Raw genomic sequence first — 22,525 nt, forward strand, 5'->3', positions numbered from 1 at the left:
TTTGGATATATGTTTAGGAGTGGTATTGCTGTTCCATGAGGTATTAGCGTGTTTAGTTAAGGAGTCTCCTTACTGTTCCTGGGAATGCATTCCCACCAGCAGTATAGCAGAGTTCGTTTTGTTTTTTTTTTAATTTTTTATTTATAAAAAGGAAACATTGACAAAACCATAGGATAAGAGGGGTACAAATTCGCACAACTCCCACCACCAGACCTCCATATACCTGATAACTTTCCTGTTCTTTAACCCTTTGGGAGTATGAACATAAGGTCATTGTGGGATGCAGAAGGTTGAAGGTCTGGCTTCTGTAATTGCTTCCCTGCTGAACATGGGCATTGACAAGTTGATCCATACTCCCAGCCTGTCTCTCTCTTTCCCTAGTGGGGAAGGGCTCTGGGGAAGTGGAGCTTCAAGGCACATTGGTGGGGTTGTCTGTCCAGGGAAATCTGATTGGCATCCTGCTAGCATCTGGATCCTGGTGGCTGAAAAGAGAGTTAACATAGAAAGCCAAACAAATTGTTGAACAATCATGGACCTAAAGGCTGGAATAGTGCAGATGAAGTGTTGGGGGGGCCCTCCATTTTGTACATAGCTAGTAGACATATTTTAGTTATATTTCATAGGGCCTAGTTATACTAGTTTTTTTTTTTTTTTTTTGCCTGAGCCTGAGCCTGAAATCTGAAATGCAGGTGGATCCAAGTTATTGTCTGGGAAGATGATGTCATGGCTGGGAAAAGGACCAAAAAGCTGGATCAGGGAAGAGAGTAGCTCCCCAATATGGGAAGGAGTATAAATATTGTTGACTGTAAACCCCATCGATTTGATGTGATCTGGGGCCTATAATTAGCTTAGGAGCCTGTGTGACCTCTGCATCCCTCTAGATCTGAGCTCACATTCTGTGGTCATGAGTAGGAACATTCCATGCTGCCCCAGTGTCGACCCATCTTCCTTAGGTGTAGCATAGAGTCTGTTGTCCAGCCTCCCTTCGGAGGATGGAACATTCTCTACCATTGTTGATCTGCAGAGTTCGTTTTTTCTCCACATGCTTGCCAACACTTGTTGGTTTCCTGTTTTGTTGATGAAGGCCATTCTCAGAAATGAGGTGATTTCTCTATATGGTTTTAATTTGCATTTCTCTCTTGATGAGTGATATGGTGCATTTGTATATAATATTAACACAGTGCTTCATTTGTCAAGTGGTACATTATTTACTTTTGGCATTAATCTTATCTTAAATCTATGAAATTCCTGGTTCTGTAGTTTGATGACTGATATTAATCTGAAGAATTTTACAGTCATTTTTGATGCAGATATTTCTTTTCTTTTATTCTCTTGGTTTTCTTATTGCATATGTTACCACCTTCTGTATAAGTACCACAATTGGATATTCTAGAGTTTTTTCTATCTTCTCAGACTGAGTTTCTTTTTCAGTCATGTGTAGTCTGCTAATGAGTTCACCAAAGGAGTACTTCATTTCTGTTACTGATATCTAGCATGTCAGATTCTTGAAATTACAATGAAATAGTCTCAATTTTTTCCCCATTAATACCTGCAAGTTAATCATAATTAGTTATTTTAAACTTGTGATAATTTCTGCCTTAGTTAAGTCTGGTGTTTTTGTTGTTGTTTTTCTTATTTGTTTTTTCTTTTGCCTTTTTGTATGCACTATTGAAAGGGGGGATACATATGCATAAGGGTATATGCAGAAGGTATTCAGATAACTTTTTTTAGTTCAGCATGAGCAGGAGTTTATATCTTCTCATCATTATAAATGAAAAGATGATAAACAAATGGCAGTGTTATTCAAGGACCTTTTTTTTTTCCCTGAGTATCACTTGGGTTTATTCACATACCCACAGCACTATTATGGAAATTTGGGCTGTGTTCTTGATATACATATATATATATATATATATATATATATATATATATATAAATTATTATTAGTGATTTAATAATGATTAACAAAATTGTGAGATAACAGGTACAATTCCACACAGTCCCCAACATCAGAGTTCTGTGTCCCATCCCCTTCATTGGAAGCTTCCCTGTTCTTCATCCTCTCTCTGGGACTATGGACCAAAATTCTTCATGGGGTACAGAAGGTGGGATGTCTGGTTTCCGTAATTGCTTCTCCATTGAACATGGGCATTGGCAGGTGGATCTGTACCTCAGCCTGTTTTCTATCTTTCTCTAATGGGGTAGATAGGGTCCTGGAGAGGTGGGGTCTGGGACAAATTGTTGAGGTTATCTGTCCAGGGAGGTCAGGATGGTGTCATGGAAGCATTTGCAAATTGGTGACTGAAAGGCAGTATGATATAAAGCAAATTATTCAATAAACAGGCACCCAAAGGTGGGGATAGGGCAAATGAAAGTAGGGGTCTTCGTGTGGGAGGAAGCTAGCAAGTCTTTTTTAGGTATGTTCCATGTGGCCCATGACTGGTAATTTTTGCCTGAGTCTGATAGCTGTCATGCAGGTAGACTAAAAATATTGTCTAGGAACCTGGTGTCTTAGTTGAGAATAGGGCTAGAAAACTGGATGACTGATGGCAGAGAGTAACTCCAAAACATGAGGAAGGTTGTGACCTGCTTTTGTTATATATGTTTAGACTTTACTTTTTGAGCACCTATCAGCGATGCTTCACTGATTGTAAGGGGTAAAGAACTCTTGATCTTTTGGTGAGATACGGGGTAGGGAAGGGACTGTCTGATTTTTTAGGGTGCCTGTGCCTTTGGGCTGCGGACTTAACAAATGTTCATTGGTATTTTCACCCTTATGATTGGAACGGGATTATAAGGGACTGAAACTAATTGTAGGTCCTTCTTTAACTTGATAGACTAGAAGCTAGAATTGAGTGTTTCTTTTTTAACCAAGGAATAGCAAGACTTTTCAACACCTGTTTTAGAAAGTAATCTGTCATCTTTTAATTCTTTATCTTCATTTTACTTGACCTCATTTATATTTGATAGAACTGCCTCCCACCGCCCCCATTAAGGTCTCAACACTCTGGGTTAACTTTTTTTTTCTTAACATTTTCTTTAAAGAAACTTTATTTGTTTTTTCCTTTTTGTTGCCCTTGTTTATCGTCGTCGTTATTGCCGTCGTTGTTGTTGGATAGGACAGAGAGAAATGGAGAGAGGAGGGGAAGACAGAGAGGGGGAGAGAAAATAGACACCTGCTGACCTGCTTCACCGCCTGTGAAACGACTCCCCTGCAGGTGGGGAGCTGGGGGCTCAAACCGGGATCTTTATATGATGGTCCTTGCACTTTGTGCTAAGTGTGCTTAACCTGCTTTGCCACCGTCCAGCTCCCTCTGGGTTAACTTTTTAAAATGAAAATCAAGAGATAGAGGAGAAAGGAAAAGTGGCACAGCATTGAAGCCTCCCCCTGTAAGGTGGGGATCTGGATTGAATGTGGTTTGTTTCCAGACCAGGCAAGCACCTTCCCAGGTGAACTATATATTGTTACTAAATGCTTTTAAACACTAGTATCTCATTCACATACAATCTGAATTTCTTTCTTAAATGCCTGAAAATTTTTGTTAGGGTTCATCCTTTTTTTTTTTTTTTTTCTGCTCTTGGTCAAGTAAGTGTGAATGAATCCAGAGTTTGAGCCTGGACTCCTCTCGCTTTGATCCTCTTCCCAGATAAGCTACTACAATTCTTTGACTTTTAATGTTATTTATATACCAGTGACCCCCCCAAAATAATACATATATGATTTCTCATTTGCATTCATTTATACAAAATGCATTCTCTTGAATGCTAAAACGCACGTCAGCATACCCCAGTTTTCAATTTTTCTCTTACAAAAGTCTACCTTCCCAAGTCTGCCCTATTTCAGAAAACACCACCAGCTATCTCTGAGTTGCTCAAGCCTCAACCCTAGCAATTATTACTTGATTCAAACTTTCTTTGCCTTAAGTCTCACCAAATCTTGGACATCAAAGGTTTTGTGTGAACTTTACCTTTAAACACTTACATTAATACAGTTTAATTTTTTTTCTACTGTTATCTACCAAAACTAGTCTACACCACCAGTACCAACTCTCATTTGGGTTATATCAGTATTGGGTTGTCAAGAAAAATCATAACTCATTTTTGCATAGAAAAATACATCATGAGTTTTCCCACATCCCAGATGGTTTCCTAACTGGTCTTCCGTGCTTGCATTTTTCAAAGCTGTTTTAATTCTTTCTTCAGTATATATATTTTTTAACTCTACAGAGTAGCCAGAGTGAAATTTTAAAGTAAAAATACAAATCAAATTGTATTATTCCCTTACCTAAATATCTTCACTGGTTCTTCTTTGACATAAAATGCCCACTGATTTGCAGCCTGTATAACTCTCTTGATTATTTCCTTTTATTCTCTCTGGTTAACTATGTCCTAGACACATTTACTGATTTTTGTTTTGTTTTGTTTTTCCACATAAAAATGTGCCATTTTTATTCTTGAAAAGCTTTCTTCTTTTCACGTCATTTCCTTTCTCTATTTTTTTCCCTTGAAATTCAAATAATCACACATTATTTGTCAGAATGAAGTAAAGCATGACTGAAAATAATTACCATTTAAAACTGTAATGGGTGGCAGGCAGTGGTTAAGTAGACACATTACCATGTGCAAGGGCCCTGGTTCAAGCCCCTGTTTCCCACTTGCCTCTCCCTCTCAACCTCACTCCTTTCTTAGTAATCTGCTAGAAAGTAAGCTCTAATAAAACAGTAGGGGGGCTGGATAGCTAATGGGAACAGTGCATTTGTAGTGCTGGCACTGAGCCCCAATGGTAACCCTTGTGACAATAAAAAAAATCAAATGAAAACTGTGTGACAGTCACAACCATTTTTCAGAATTAACCCAAGTTGTAAATTCAGTGACATTCAGGAGTGTTCAAATCTAACTTCCTCTAACTCTGGACAACTTTTACATACATATGAAATACTGTCTTAAAATACATGCTAGATATCAGTAACGGAAATGAAGTACTCCTTTGATGAACTCATTAGCAGACTAGACATGACTGAAAAAAAAAAGAATCTTAGTTTGAGAAGATAGAAAAAACTCTAGTGGTCCGGGAGGTGGCGCAGTAGCTAAAGCACTAGACTCTCAAGCATGAGGTCCTGAGTTCAGTCCCCAGCAGCACATGTAACAGAGTGATGTGTGGTTCTTTCCTTTTCTCTCTCTCTCTCCTATCTTTTTCATTAATAAATAAATAAAATCTTTAAAAAAAGAAAAACTCTAGAATATCCTATTGTGGTACTTATACAGAAGGTGGTAACATTTGCAATAAGAAAACCAAGTATTCATTTTAATTTTGAGAAAGTCTAGTCTATTATTTTTTCCTTATGAATAGTGCTTTCATATCACAACTGAAAACATCTTTGTCTAACCAAATTTCATAAAATTTTCCTTCTAATTGTTTTATATTTAAAACAACTCCAGTTGATGGATCAGGTCTTCTATATAGATTATGAAGTATGAATTATGACTCATTTATTTTGATCTACAGATATCCAGTTGTTTCTATGCAATTTTTAAAGAAAAAAAAGATAGACTTTCTACATTGAGTTGCCATTACATCTTGTCAAAGGTCAATTTAACTTAGGGCCATGGCTCAGCCCTAGAACACATTCCCTGCATATGTGAGGCCTTGAATTTTAATTTCTAGTACTAGTGAGAGCAACAAAGATATAACAAGTGGAACTCTTTTTTTTTAAATAGATAAAATAGAAATTGGACCAGAGAGGTAGGAGAGTGCATTTCACACTTGTGAGATCCTGTGTCGATTCCTTGCAGGTCCTTCACAAAATTCACTGACTGTGCTGAGTACATGTGTGTGGTTGTTTCTGAGCTTTTTTCTCAGTGATCTGGTGTCCCACAATTTTTTTTTTTTGCTTGTTTCCCAGGCTTCATCTCTTTGTTGACTTTTTCAGATGGAGAGAGACAAAGAGGTAGGAGGAGAAAGGGAAAGCTATCATAACACTAAAACTTCATCCAGTGTGGCTGGGGCTGGGTTCAAACAGGAGTTTGTACATGACAAAGCAGGCACATTATGTCAGTGAGCTTTCTTCCTGGCTCCTGTGTGTCCATTGTTTTAGCAAAGCCATACTGTTTTGATTACAGTAAGAGACAGACAAATGTGAGTCCTTCAGCTTTGTTCTTTCGGTTTATTTTTTAGTTTTCTTTCTTTTTTAATACCAATGCACTGCTCAGTTCTGGCTTATGGTGTTGCTGGGGATTGAACTAGGGACCTTTGGGCTCAGGAATGAAAGGTTTTTGTATACCATTATTAGCTATCTCTACAGTCCACTTTATTCATTTGCTTGTTCTTAAGTATACTAATTCCTTCTTTCATCCGTGTTAAGTCTGAGTCAATTTATTGATACAAACAAAAAATCTTACCACGATTTTGACTGGGATCATGTTAAATCTATAATTCAGGCTTTAAAAAAAATAACATTATAGAGATATTGCAAAATCTAATCCATGAACACACCATATCCCTCTATTTACTAGGTCTTTCTTGATTTTTTTTAGCAGTCTTTTAAAAAGAAATTTTAGTATACACATCCTACATTGATTAGATTTATACCTAATTATTTCATTTTTTTGTGCTATTAGAATAAATGTTTTTATTATTTGTTCATTTTTTTCTATTTTAGTATGTAGAAATACGATTTTTGTATCTTGACTTATATATACTATTTTAGTAAACTAACATTTTATTTGTAGAGCCTGTCAGCTATGGATATCATTTTATGCTTTATTTCATTTTCCTTACTGGCTAGGACTTCCAGTCTGATGGTGATTAGTTAAAAACAGACAGATCCCTTCCCTTATTCCCAGTCTTAGCACAAAATCATCCACTCCTTCATCAGTAATTGTGATGTGAGCTCCAGGATTGTATCTAAAAAAAAAAATTAAATCACATTAAGTGATTTTTTTTCACATTTTCCTAATTTGCTGACTATATATTTCTCTAATTATGCTGGATATTGAACTTTTATCAAATACCATTTCTTCATCCTGAGGTCACTTATTTTTTGTGTAGTCTTTTTTTTTATTTAATAATTTTTTGATGTGTTGTCTTTCAGTGGTTAGGAACTTTTAAATCTTTAATCAATCTTGCAGTTATGGAGTAAGCCAAGTTTGTTGTGACATATTATTTTTATATATTGCTGCATTTGTAACATTTATTTTACAGATAGCACTTGGAGTAGGTGTCATTACAGTTTACTGCTCTGTGAGTCCCAAAACATCTTTAAAAATCATGATTATTGTGTGTTTGTTTAATTAACAGATACCTGAAAATCACTGTGTATCAAATACCATTTCAACATTACACATTAGAACAATATGTAAATGGAGTTCTGCCCTTGAACTATATTCTTTTCTGTAGGAGCTCTGGTGGTGGGAACTGTATGGAATTGTGCCCTGTCATCGTACAATGTTGTTAATCATTATTAAGTCACTAGTAAAAAAAAAAAAAGAGAGAGCGATAGTGATTAGTGTTGTGAGCAACCAACAAAGCAGTATAACGGGATAAGAATCATTAAGTGAGGGGTTAAGCTATTTTATTTTATTTATTCATTCCCTTTTGTTGCCCTTGTTGTTTTATTGCTGTAGTAATTATTATTATTGATGTTGTTGTTGGATAGGACAGACAGAAATGGAGAGAGGAGGGGAAGACAAAGAGGGGGAGACAAAGACAGACACCTGCAGACCTGCTTCACGCCTGTGAAGTGACTCCCCTGCAGGTGGGGAGCAGGAGGCTTGAACCGGGATCCTTACGCCAGTCCTTGCGCTTTGCGCCGCCTGTGCTTACCCCGCTGCAATACCGCCTGACTCCCTATTTTATTATTTCTTTACTGGGGGATTAATGTTTTACAGTCGACAGTAAATACAGTAGTTTGTATATGCATAATATTTCTCAGTTTTCCACACAACAATACTAACCCCACCAGGTCCTCTGCCATTCTGTTCCAGGACCTGAAATCTCCCCCCTCGATTTAAATACATAGTTTAACTCAAGGGCCTGATGAGGTGAGTGAATGAAATGAAGGTGCCAACCGTCTTAAGATCAGTTATTCAAAACCGAGAGTAGCAATCACAGTGTCTCTGAAAAACAGGGACTTGGTTGCACAGAGTGCTATCTCTAGGTTATAGTAAACTAGAGAGGATCCCTAGAAAGAAAAGTTGTTGGGGCATCTTATACTTTGGAGTCTGTTAGTCAGGATAAAGACAGCTCTTAAAAAAAAAAATTCAAGTACAATGGCAACCACTCATTCAAAAATATATTAAGTGGGAGTCAGGGCGGTAGCACAGCAGGCAAAGTGTAAGGACTGGCTTAAGGAGCCCGGTTCGAGCCCCCAGTTCCCCACCTGCAGGGGAGTTGCGTCACAGGTGGTGAAGCAGGCCTGCAGGTGTCTTTCTCTCCCCCTCTCTGTTTTCCCCTCCTCTCTCCATTTCTCTTTGTCCTATACAACAATAACATCAATAAGTACAACCATAAAACAACAAGGGCAACAAAAGGGAATAAATAAATATTTAAAATACACACACACACACACACATATATTAAGTATCTGTTGGGTTTCAGATACCTTTTCATGTTGGTAATATAGTGGTTGACAAAGTATTAGAAACAGTTGAGCCGTTGCATATTGTAGAAGTGTTTATGATAAGTACAGTTTATGTAACAAGCAGTTATGAGTAGTAAAGTTTAGAATAATAAACAAGTCCCTTTCATTACATAACAATGTAAGCACCTAGTACTGTTGAAGATGTTTACAAGTCAAAACGAATTTGTAGATCACTGAATTGGCTAGGTGGTAACTTGAATATTGGAAGGAAAATTTCCATTACTGACTTATCATTTTCATGTTTTCATAAAGCAGAGTATAACATAAAAAAATTGCTTCCTTACATCTCAGATGAAAACCTATGGTATATAGGATTTATACTTTTTGAGACAGTATTGAAGGTATAAACTTTGAGACAGATTTTAGAGAGAGGAAATGCACTACTCTTTTTGAGACATCATGATGTATAAAAATGGCAAATATATATGTATATATATTTTAAAGAATTTATTTATTCATGAGAAAGATAGAAGAGAGAAAGAAGCAGACCACTTTGGTACATGTGCTGCCAGGGATTGAATTCGGGACCTCATGGGTGAGACTCCAATGCATTATCCACTGCGCCACCTCCTGGAATATGCAAATATATTTTTTATAACATACCAGAATTGGCAGCTATTAACATTTATTTTGCAATTCTGTGTTTCTATAGGCAGTAACATCCTGTGGTTCAAACTCATCAAATTTTAGGAGGTTGGGGAGTGGTATACCTGATTGAATGCACACATCACCTTACACAAGGACCCGGATTCAAGCCCCAGCCCCCCATCTACATGGGGGACTTTTCACAAGCAGTGAAGCAGGTCTACAGTTGTCTTGTCTTACTTTCCCTCTCTAACAACCCCTTCTCTCTTATTTTCTCTCTGTCCTATCAAATGAAAGAAAAAGGAAAAGGAAAAAATGGCCACGGGGAATATTGGATTCATAGTGCTGGTACTGAATCCTAGTGTCAACCTGGTGAAAAAAAAAAAAAGTTTAAACCACCTCTTAGTTCTGTCTTAAGGAATTTACCTGATGCATTTACCATTGCAATTTATAGATTATAAATTTTTACTATTATATTTTTGTAAAGTCATTTCATTTTTTTTGATTGATTTAATAATGATCTACAAGACCATAGGATAAGAAGGGTATAGTTGCATACAATTCCCATCACCAGAGTCCCATATCCCATCCCCTCCATTGGAAGCTTTCCTGTTCTTTATCCCTGTGGGAGCATGGACCCAGGGGTGCAGAAGGTGGTGAATCTGGCTTCTGTAATTGCTTCTCTGCTGGACATAGGTGTTGGCAGGTCGATCCATACTCCCAGCCCGTTTCTATCTTTCCCTAGTGGGGCAGGGGTTTGGGATGGTGGGGTTCCAGGGTGCATTGATGAGGTCATCCATCCAGTGAAGTCAGGTTGGCATCATGGTAGCATCTGCAACTTGGTGGCTGAAATGCCCAGCAGCCTCCTTGTAGAGTATGTGCCAGGTGTTGTCTTCAAGCTGCTGTCTTGGCTTCGCCCCCAAAACATTTCATTTTTAAGAAATGAATTTTTATTAGAAATGGAGGGTGGGAGTAGATAGCATAACGGTTATGCAAAGAGACTTTCATGCCTGAGGCTTCAGTCCCCCTGTCCCAGGTTCAATCCCCCATACCACCATAAGCCAGAGCTGAGCAGTGCTCTGGTTTAGAAAAAAAAAAAAAAGATAGAAAGGGAGAGAAATGGGGATTGAACCCGAGACTTTGGAGCCTCAGGCATGAAAGCCTATTGTGCAACTATTGTGCTATATCCCCAGCTAAAATGTTTTATTCAACAATGCTAATAGTACTAGCATTATTGTTAGGTTTATCATTAGAATGAAGAATTGTTTAGCCCTTGTTGAATTCCTTATGAGCTAGGAAAGATCAGAGATAACGTTGGAAATGGGAAGTAAGAGAGAAGTTCGGTCTTAATCATGTTTTAATCCGAATCACTAAAAATACTTTCCTTGGGAAAAGCATAAGACCAAAACATTTTTGTAGATACTTGATTTTTTATTTTTACATTATTTTAGGTTTCCGGTAATTATCTGCAGGATTCGCCATGACCCCAGCTCTGAGGGAGGCAGCAACAAAGGGTATCTGCTTTTCATCTTTGCCGACTACCATGGAATCTGACAAGATGCTATGCATGGAAAGTCCAAGAACGGTTGATGAAAAGCTAAAGGGAGACACTTTTTCTCAGATGCTGGGATTTCCAACTCCTGAACCTACTCTTAACACTAATTTTGTGAACTTAAAACATTTGGGTTCCCCTCAGTCTTCAGTTCTTTTAAAGAGTCCTAATTCTACATTAAGTAAATACAGTGAAAATCATAAACAAAAGAAGTTAGGGGAACCCAAATGCAGTAAACTGAAAAATATACTGTGTAATGGCAGCAGGATTCAGCTCAGTAAAATCTGTCATCCTCATTCTGAAGAGCTCATCAAAAAGGAACCTCTGTCAGATACCACAAGTCAGTGCACGGCCAATGTGCAAATCATTTTGGATTCAAATAAAACCAAAGACACTAATACAGATAATATCCAACTGCAAAACTGTAGATGGTACCAACAGAATGCACTTTTGGATAAAGTAACTGATGATGAGATTAAAAAGAGTTTACTGCGCTGTGCTCAAAAGAAAATTAGGCCTGCTCACTCAAAGGTGCCTACTAGTTCTTCAGCTGCTGGAAAAGAGGAAGAAGTGAATGCTCGTTTACTTCACTGTGTAAGCAAACAGAAAATTTTACTTAACCAGGCTAGAAGAACTCAAAAGCATTTGCAGATGCTCCTGGCCAAGCATGTTGTTAAGCACTATGGTCAACAAATGAAATTTTCCGTGAAACATCAGCTCCCCAAAATGAAAATCTTTCATGAACCTACCACAGTTTTGGATAAGAGTTTGCCTAAATGCACTGAAATCAAACCAGAAGTCAACATATTGACTGCAGAGAATAAGTTGTGGGACGATACGAAAAATGGCTTTGCACAGTGTACTGCTGCAGAAATACAAAGATTTGCACTGTCTGCTACAGGGTTGTTGTCTCATGTTGAAGAGGGTCTGGATTCTGATGCAACTGATAGCAGCTCTGATGACGATTTGGATGAATATACCATTAGAAAAAATGTGGCAGTGTAAGTGCAAAGTTATTATTAGAGTTTTTACTTTTCTGTACATAGCAATTATTTCCTCTTGATTTCAACATACGTTAACAGAATTTTTTTTTTAATCTTAGTGCCTCATCTTTTAAGTTACAAAACTATGGTGAATTTTAAATATATTTATGTGTTAAGCTACTGTGTGTGAATATATATTCACTACTTGACAATAAGTTACTAGACACTAGCTACTAGTATTAACTTATGTGGAAAAAAAATTAGTGTTTCCAGAGCTCCAGAATAGCTTACAAAATTATATTTAAATAAAACAGTCTGCTTTCAGATATTAAGGCAAACTTGGATGTAGTATTTTGAGAGAGAAGTTCACTTTTACCAAATTCTCAAAGGTCAATGAGAATTACTATAGAATTTGCTCAGCCCATTGATTTTTATTAATATAGATCAGCAATTAATTTTTTTAAATATATATTTATTCCCTTTTTGTTGCACTTGTTTTATTGTTGTAGCTATTATTGATGTCATCGTTGTTGGCTAGGACAGAGAAATGGAGAGAGGAGGGGAAGACAGAGAGAAGGAGAGGGGAGAGAAAGATAGACACCTGCAGACCTGTTTCACTGCTTGTGAAGGATCTTTACGCAGGTCCTTGTGCTTTGTACCATCTGCGCTTAACTCACTGTGCTACCGCCTGACTCCCAGCAAATTAAATTTTATGGTGAAATGTGACACCAAGTGCGCATGTCAGTCTTATTTCATATTAATTGTTTTATCACTGTATTTAAAATTGGAGTGTGGGAACTAACAATTTTTGAACACAGAAAATTTTTGACTTGCATTTTGCAGTTTACATACATATATTCCTTAATCTTTTTCAACAACCACAAGAGCCAATTGTTGTTACCTTTCTTTTTCTTAAGATGAGACAAGTTCACATGTTTAATGGACTTGCCTGTGATCAAAAAGCTAAAGTAGTAGTGGGACTAGGATTTTTCTCCCTATCTGTTAAACATTAAGCTCAAGCCTTTAAAAAAATATTTATTAATGAGAAACATAGGAGGAGAGAGAAAGAGCCAGACATCACTTTGGTACATGTGCTACGGGGGATTGAATTTAGGACCTCATGCTTGAGAATCTGTTGCTTTATCCACTGGGCCAGCTCCCGGACCACAAAGCTCAAGCTTTTTTTCTGAAATAAGGTTGAACCTTATTTCATTGATGCAGATAGCCATGACGATTTTTAAGTATATGTGTTCTTAATAAAAAATCAGTTTTTATATTCATATTAATAGTTTTTTGTTTTTTTTTTCCCCCAACCAGAGCACTGTTCAGCTCTGGCTTATGGTGTTGGTGGGGGGATAGAACTTGGAACTTTGGAGCCTCAGGCATGAGAGTCTGTTTGCATAACCATTGTGCTGTCTATCCTCCCCCCCATATTCATAGTTCTTTATAAGGTATTTCAGCTTGATAAAAATTGGTAGGTAAGTTGATTACTTTTTTGTTGTTGGTAAGAAGAGTTAATGGGAAGAATTAGTCTCTTTGAAGGTAGAAGGCTGGCAAGATAGTATACCTGCTTTTTCATGTTTGTCCTGCAGGTTCGGACCTGGTCACCACCACACTGAAGGAACTTTCAGCGCTGGGGTGTCTTTCCCCCCCCCCCTCTCTGTTTTTGTTTGTCTTTCTCTCTGAAAAAGCCAGCTTGATGGTGATGACAAGGGAAAAAAAAAAACAGAAAAGTAATCTTTTAGGGGGTTGCAAAGTGGGTAGGGTGCTGGACTTGGCATTCATTAGATCTTTAATTTGATGCTTAGTATTGCATATGCTAGAAATGATGCTCTGATTACTTTCCACCCCCTTTCTCTCTGTCCACCTCACGTAGTAAATAAATCTTTAAAAATAAGACATATTTTTTTTTCAAAGAAGAAAAATCTAAGCGGGCCAGGTGTGGCGTACCTGGCTAAGCTCACATGTTACCACTAGCCAGGACCCAGGTTCTCACCTGCAGGGGGAAAGCTTTGCGAGTGGTGCAGCAGTATTGCAGGAGTCTTCCTCTCTCCTCCTCTGTCTCCCCCTACCCTCTTTATTTCTGGCTGACTATCTAAATAAAGATAATAAAAAACGAAAATCTTATATTCTAGACTATTTTGACTTTTATTAATATTACTTTTATTATTTTGCCACACTTCCATTATCACTAATCCTATTTATACTGTATATAGTTATATATAACACATAATGTAGATTATTAGTATGTTTACATGTAAATATGTAGTATTACATATGATATTAATGTATGTACATTTTAGTCACTATATATGTATATGTATGCCTTAATAACCCAAGCTGGGGAGTTAGCATAAAGATTGTGCAAGAAAACTTTCACGCCTGAGGCTCCAGATGTCACAGGTTTAGTCTCTGGTAAAATAAAAAAATATCCATTGTCTAGTCTAGTAAGAGCGGAAGCCACATTTTATCTTCAATTTTTTAAAAGATATTTATTTATTTATTTATGAGAAAGATAGGAGGAAAGAGAAAAAAACAGACATTATCAGTCTGGCACCTGTGCTGCTGGGGATCGAACCCAGGACCTCATGCTTGAGAGTCCAAAGCTTTGTCACCTTCCACACCACTTATCCTCAGATTTTTTTTTTTTAATATTTATTTATTCACTTTTGTTGCCTTTGTTTTATTGTTGTAGTTATTATTGTCGTCTTTGGACAGAGAGAAATGGAGAGGAGGGAAAGACAGAGAGGAGGAGAGAAAGATAGACACCTGCAGACCTGCTTCACCGCCTGTGAAGAGACTCCCCTGCAGGTGGGGGGGCGAGGGGCTCACCGGGATCCTTAAGCCGGTCTTTGCATTTTGCACCACATGCGCTTAACCCGCTGCATTACCACCCGACTCCCCTCAAATTTTAAAATACTTTTCAAGATTTTTTTTTTTTAAATGAAATAAAGAAATGAGAACAAGAGAGATAGATACCCCTCACACACACCTTGGCACTACTCAGCTTTAGCACATTCTGGGGCTTGATCCTGGGAGCGTGCAAACCCTGTGCTGTAGTTAATGCTGAGATCTCTTTGGCCCACATTTTATATTCTGTGTATATATATTTTCATTTATAATCTTAATTTCATTTTTTTACACCAAACATATAATTAGTGATTGGTCAAAACATTTTGTCTAAGATGTCTTTAAATTTAGTCAGAGAACACTAAATTCAGACATTTTTAGAGAAACTAGTGCTGGGCTGAAGAGGCAACTTAATAGTTATGGAAATGACCTGCATGCCTGAGGCTCTGAGACACTAGATTCATCCCCAGCACCAACATAAACTACAGTGGAGCAGTGCTCTGGTGGGATAAAAAAAAAATGCAAGTGGCAGCTATTCAGACTATTGAAACAAATATTTATACAAAGAAAACATCTTTTTTTTTTGTCAACTTTGTCAGATTATTGAGGAAAATTGAAAAAATGGGTGTAAGTTTGAAAAGTTTATTCCTTAATCTTTTTCTATACAACTAGAGGGACTTCAGCATGCATGAGATGTATTTTAGACATAATGACTGTGAGAAGTTCAAGATTCTTTTAAAATGTATTCCTATGTTCTTGTATTATTGATAATTTAATATTCTGATGCATCCGTTATTAAAATCCAGGTAATCTGTAGATCTAGATGTCAAATACATTTATTACATCATTAACCTCACCTGATTAATTCAAATCAATTGTAAACTTGGATAATAGCTGGATTATTTAATTGATGTAATTACTTGGAATTTTTGGTTTTTTGCTGTCTTAGCTTTATTGACATTTGTTATACACATCTTCAGACATTAGATACTAGAGTTTGTCTCATCTGAATGTTTTTAGTAATACTAACACATTTCTTGTGGGAAAGATTTTCTCGACATCTTACTCGTTTTGGTATTGTATTTTGAGAAGATAGGCACATGTAGGGTGGTATGGCTTTAGAGAGCTTTCTATTTTGAGAACAATTAGCATGCTTTAATTATCTGTAACTTTTGATATAAGTATAAAATTTGTTTCTGGTTTTGAAATTGGAAGTAGGTTCTATTTCAGGTTGTTAAATTCATTTTCCAATTTAAAATGTAAAACCTGAATCATTTGTTTTCTTTTAAATTTTTATATTTTCTGCTTTGCATTTTGGGACTTAGAAATGTAGATGAATATTTTTGAGTGAATAAAGTTCAAAATTGAGCCTTAAATATAAAGAGATTTAAAAATGCATTTTATGATTTACAATTTTAAGTGCTTATTGGTACTATTAAATTTTAATTACCTGTCCTGAATGAGAATTTCTTTGTTTAAAGTGTAAGGTAAACAATGGCAAATACTAAAATTGACTGAAATTTAATTTTAGACCATGTAGTCACTTAATTTTAAGTCACTTAGTGACCATTTTTTTTCTATGACCCTGTATCCACTGCCTCACCCTGTCTACTTTCTAGTGAGTTTTGTTGGTAATCATTGAGAAAATAAATGAATTTGCCTGCACTTGTAAATGTAGTTCTGAAGACTCAAAAAGATCAAGGTTGAAAACATACAGAATTTCTCATTATATGTTTTTCTTTTCTTCTTTTGTTCAGCCTTTCTTGATTCTACTACATCACCTACCCCTTCCTTCCTTTGGTCACAATGCCTTGTACATCTTGGAAGCACCTTAAGTGTGTATTCACTGATGAATGCATTTGTAGATTTTGAAGAGTAATTGATTTATTACACTATTTAACATTTGCACTAAAATGAATAAGTGGGAAATTATAGAATGATTATCTGTTCTTTTCCACCCGTTTGCTGACTTGAGGATTAACTGTTGCCTTACAACATTACTGAAATAAACTTTTTAACATATTAATGATTATCTTTAATAGAAATCAAGTCATGGTTAATTTCCTATATCCTCATGTTAGAAGTATTTCAAGTCTGCAGAGATTTTTTTTAATTCCTTGTGAGTAACTCAAGATGGAAAGATTACTTCAACTGTAATGCCTTGTAACTTTGAAATGATTCATCTAAATTTCACAGAAATAAAAATGACTTACTAAAAAAAAAAATGAATAAGTAGATATATATTTATATATATATTTAAATATATATTTAAATTTAAATATTTATATATATAAATATATATCTAGATATATATTTTTTACCAGAGCACTGATTAGCTCTGGTTTATGGTGGTGCAGGGGATTGAACCTGGGACTTTGAAGCCTCAGGCATGACAGTCTGTTTACATAACCATTATGCTATCTACCCCTGCCCAAGTAAAATATATTTTTAAATATTTTATTTATTTATTTTATTTATGCCCTGTAAAATATTTTTAATTAACTTTTAACCACCATGGTTATTTCTGGGGCCTGCAATACTCCACCATTCCAAGTGGCCTGTTTTTCTTACAGAGGATGAGAGGCAAAAAGAGAAAGGGAAAGAAAAACATAGAGAAGAGACACCTACAGCACTGCTCCACTGCTCATGAAGCTTCCTGCCCTGCGGGTGTAGACTGGGCGCTTAAATCTGGGTCCTCAAGAACAGTATAGCATGTGCTCTGGTGCCCAACGCCTAAATTAAAAAAAGAAAATTAAATCAAGAACATGTTGTTTTACAAAACTGTAGTTGTCTTGGGGATACAATTTCCTATTATTCCCAAATATGTGTTAGCATATACCACCTACTACCAAGTCACCATCAGCCTGTACCACAAACTACTAAGCCCCTCAGCACTTTTTAACCTCTTCCCCTTTTAGGAACCTCGTATTCTGTGTCTGTAGACATGGAATAAGCTTTTATGTTTCCCACACTTGTGAGATTAGCTTATATTTATAGGTCAGAAACAACAGTGCTGGCAAGAATATGGAAAAAAAAGGAATCCTTATACACTCTCAGTAGCAGTGTAAAGTGATCTAACCTCTGTAGAAAACAATATGGGCATTTCTTTAAAAAAATTAAAAATTAATTTGTGAGTTTTCCCAAACTCTTTGAAAATTAGGCCAAATCCAAATACGTTTAGAGTGCTTGATTTCATAAGCATGATCAGATAGTCTTGATATACTGGCTACATGACTGACTCTGGGAATTTTGTTTAACTTCTTTAAGCTTCTGGTTCTTTAGAATTCCTTTTTTTTTTTTTTTTATGGTGCTAACAATATCTATTCTAAATTGTAGCTGTGACAACTAAAAAGAGAGCATTATTACAGGTATCATGGTAAGATGAGGAATTGTACGTATGTGTCAACAACTATACTATAAACCATTAATCCTCCAATAAAAAAGATATATATATAAATAAAACCTGGCACATAGTAGATGTTCTAGGAATTACTGTTGTTTATCTCCTTGATTTACCTTATCTCCATTGTTACTGAATTTCCTACTTTAGTATAATGATCAAGTTGAAATTTATTTTAAAAATCATTTATTATTGCAAAGACTTTTTTTTTTAAATAATTTATTTCTTTATTGGGGAATTAATGCTTTACATTCAACAGTAAATATAATAGTTTGTACATGCATAACATTCCCCAGATTCCCATTTAACAATACAACCCCCACTATGTCATTCATCATCTTTCATGGACCTGTATTCTCCCCACCAGCAAAGACTTTTTAAAAAGCCCATATTCCCAGAGGGAAAGAAATGTTAGGAGAAGATGACCAGAGGGCTCTGAACTCCAATTCCATCAAGACCCAGAGAGAGGAGAGGAGAAAAGGAAGGACATTTGGAAATAGCAATAGGTGTAGGTGTGACTTAGAAAGGAAAAGAATGCAGGATCATAGAAAAAGCTGGCAAATATATATAAATACAGATAGTTACAGAAATAATAGTCAACCCGTAGCTGTGAACTTGGGAGAATCACTGCAGTTTCTAATGGAGGGAATGGGGACTCAGAACTCAGGTGGGAACGGTGTGGAATCATGCCTGTTATCTCAAACTTTGCAAATCAGTATTAAATCGATGATGATGATGATGGTGATGATGATGATGGTGATGATGATGATGGTGATGGCGATGGCGATGGTGATGGCGATGGTGATGGTGATGGTGATGATGGTGATGGTGGTCGATGGTGATGGTGATGGTGATGGTGGTGATGGTGGTGATGGTGATGGTGATGATGATGATGATGATGATGATGTATATAGGCTTGGTAAGAAAAGCTCACTCTGACCAGCAAATTTAGCCATGCAGTTTATAATTGTTTTAGGAATTTGGAAAGCACTCACACAATGTGACATCATTACTGTTATTTCGGATATATAGTTTGCTTGCTCTTTCCCTTTTCTCCAAAACTATAGGCATTACTGGAACTCTTTAAAAATAACTTTTGTTGGAGAAATTGGCATACATCAGAAAAATTTAATTTCCTTTGGAAAGGGTATACAAGGATTTTCTGTTTTTCATAAATCTGAGCTATAATCCAGAAGTATGTTATGAATGGAATTTTCCCCTCCAGTGTTCTCTTTTTTTGGTGAAAGAGAACAGGTTTTGGAAATGCTTGTGTTATAGCCATGGCTTGTTCTGTGACTGAACAAACACTAAGTTACTCTTAACCTTTCTGACTCAGATTCTTTTTCTTTTTTCTGTTTAATTTTTATTTATTATTTGATAGAGACACAGAGAAATTGAGAGGGGATATTGAGAGGGAGAGAGACAGAGAGACACCTGTAGCCCTGCTTCACCATTTGTGAAGCTTTCCCTCTGCTTGTGGGGACCATGGGTTTGAACTCGGGTCCTTGCGCACCATAGTGTGAACGTTTAGCCAGGTGTGCCTCTGCCTGCATTCTCAGATTATTTTCCTTAGTCTGTGTTAGAGTTCTGGAGGTAGATGAAATCTCAGATGTAGAATGCTGTACTTAATAAGGTCCTAATGCTAGCAAGCAGAAAAGAATGCACATTTTCACTGTGAGGGACTGAGGAAAGTTGGGGAGCTAGTGACAAAAAATGGTCATTTTTCCTTTTATATGATAGAACAGAGAGAATTTGAGAGGGGGAAGAGTAGAAAGGGAGAAAGAGATGTAAGAAAGAAAGAAGGAATGAAGGAAGGGAGGGAGGAAGAGAAAGAATAGAGAGAGAGAGACCTGCAGCACTCTTTCACTGTTCCTGAAGGTCCCCCCTTCCACATTTGGAGACTAGGGGCTTGAACCCTGGCATTTACACACGATAACATGTGCAGTCGACTAGCTCTAGATATTATTTCTTTAGTAGAAGCCTATTCACATATTTCTGTTTCTTGAATGAGTTTTGGATGATTGTGCCTTTCAAAGAATGGATTGGTTTTTATCTAGGTTGTCAAATATGTGGATGCGGGCTGTTCCTTTTTCATCTTTTCAGTGTCCATAAGGTCTATCATACTTTTTTATTTTTGGTATTGGTAACTTTTATGTCATCTCTCTTTATGTTGCTAGTTGAACCTGACTAGAGATTTATTGTTGTTAAAATTTTGCATTTCGGCGGCTCTTGCCGGGCGGGTAGCTTCACGGGCGGGTAACAGAGATGCAGAGACAACGGCTGGGCAGGGCAGCTGTAATTCTTTATTCAGGAACAACGATTCATAAACTAAACCAAACTAATCACCAAACAGAACTCTGCTGCCTCTTTGCAGCAGCGCAAGCACTCTCTCTTACTCTGTAACTCAGGAACCCTCTCTCACTCTCGAACTCTGCAACTCTTCAACTCTCCAACTCTGAAACTCTTCCACTCTGGAACTCAGGAACCCTCTCTCCGGGTTCCTTGGGGCGGGGCCAAGCGCCCACGAAATTAGCAGGACTGATCCAATTCTCTTGGCGGGGTAGAACTAGAACCCAATGTAAAGCATACAACAATTTATAAATTTTGTTGATGTTTTCAAAGAACCATCTTTGACTTTAAGAAAAAATTTCTCTACAGATTTTGTCTTCAGTTCCACTGATTTTTAAAAAATATTTATTTATTCCCTTTTGCTGCCCTTGTTGTTTATTGTTGTAGTTATTGATGTCATTGTTGTTAGATAGGACAGAAGAAATGGAGAGAGTAGGGGAAGACAGAGTGGGGGAGAGAAAGATAGACACCTGCAGACCTGCTTCACCTTTTGTAAAGCGACCCCCCTGCAGGGGGGGAGCCGGGGGCTTGAACGGGATCCTTACACTGGGCCTTGCGCTCTGTGCCACATGCGCTTATCCTGCTGCGCTACCCCCGACTTCCCCACTGATTTTTCACGTACATTTACTAAATACTGTTTTGTTTATTGCGGTCACCACTAGCGTTATTGTTGGGGCTCAGTGCCTGCACAGAAATCCACCACCCCAGTGGCCTTTTTTTATTTGATAGAACAGAGGGAAATTGAGAGGGAGAGGGGCAGATAGAGGAGAGAGACAGAGTCACCTCCAGCACTTGCTTCACTGCTCATGAAGCTTCTTCTCGGCAGGTGGGATGTAGGGATTTAAACCTGGTCCTTGTGCATGGTAACGTGTGCTTCACCAGGTGTGCCACTGTCTGGACCCTGGTTCACACTGTTGTTTTGTTTTTGAGATTTTTCAGTTAATCTAGATATTGATTTTTAAAAATTTATTATATTTTATATTTATTTTCCCTTTTGTTGCCCTTATTGTTTTTCATTGTTGTTGTAGTTATTATTGTTGTTGTTATTGATGTTGCTGTTAGATAGGACAGAGAGAAATGGAGGGAGGAGGAAGACAGAGAGGAGGGAAACTAGACACCTGCAGACCTGCTTCACCGCCTGTGAAGCGACATCCCCCGTGCAGGTGGGGAACCAACCGGGAGCTCAAACCCGGATCCTTACGCAGGTCCTTGCGCTTCGCGCCATGTGCACTTAACCTGCTGCGGTACTTCCCAACTCTCCTAAATACTGATTTCTGCCTTAATTCTACTGCACTCTGAGAGCAGTCTTGATATGATTTATATATACAATAATAATAATAATAAAAAGACCTGTTAAAGTGTGTTTGGCAACTTAGAATGTAGTTTCTCTGGTGTATGTTCCCTGCTAGCTTGTGAAGAATGTGTGACCTGATACTGTTGTTTGAAATTGAATATAGTATCAATTGTATCTAAGGCACTTGATGTTGCTATTGAACTCAACTCTGCCATTACTGATCTTTTGCTGAATTTGCTTATTGCTGATAGAAAGTGTTGAAGTCTCCAATTGTAATAGTGGATATATTTATTTCTCCATGTCATTGTTTCTGCCTCACATAGTTTGATGCTCTTTCATTAAATGTACACATAGTCATTATTAGATTATTGGACCTTTTGTCATTACATAATGCTCCTCTTTATTCATGATAGCTTTGCTATTCCAAGTCTCCACTATTTGAAGTCAATATAGCTATTCTTGCTTTCTTTTGACTAGTGTTAAACATGGCATAACTTTTTTTTTTACTCCTTTGCTTTTAATGTGCAAATGTCTTTATATTTATACTGAATTTTTATAGGTAATTTCATATAGTTGGGTGTTGACTTTTGATCCAGTCTGACAGCATATGTCTTTTAATTAGTCGTGTACATCACTGATATTTAAGTTAATTGTTGACATAGTAAATATAATGACCACTGTGATGCCTACCTTACTCTTAGTGTTTTATCATTGTTCTTGCCATCATTTTTGCCTTCCATACTTTTCTTGGTTTTTACAGTTTATCTTTTATTTGTTATTGTTTTGTATAATTAACTTAAATTATTTATTTTTATGGAACAAGTGTTGTGAAGAGAAAAGAGCTTCACTGAGCGCTGCTGGCATATGTAGTGA

General features: G+C 37.0%; 1 protein-coding gene across 1 annotated transcript in view; it reads left to right on the forward strand.

The window, feature by feature from the left end:
* KANSL1L (KAT8 regulatory NSL complex subunit 1 like) overlaps nt 1-22,525 on the forward strand; it is a 115,228-nt gene that overhangs the window by 8,527 nt on the left and 84,176 nt on the right. The window contains 1 exon segment of the mRNA XM_007524512.3: nt 10,676-11,777. Within this exon segment, the coding sequence (XP_007524574.2) occupies nt 10,705-11,777 (1,073 nt within the window). The 5' untranslated portion in view covers nt 10,676-10,704.

The sequence above is a fragment of the Erinaceus europaeus genome, chromosome 7, assembly GCF_950295315.1.
Source record: "Erinaceus europaeus chromosome 7, mEriEur2.1, whole genome shotgun sequence".
Lineage (NCBI taxonomy): Eukaryota > Metazoa > Chordata > Mammalia > Eulipotyphla > Erinaceidae > Erinaceus > Erinaceus europaeus.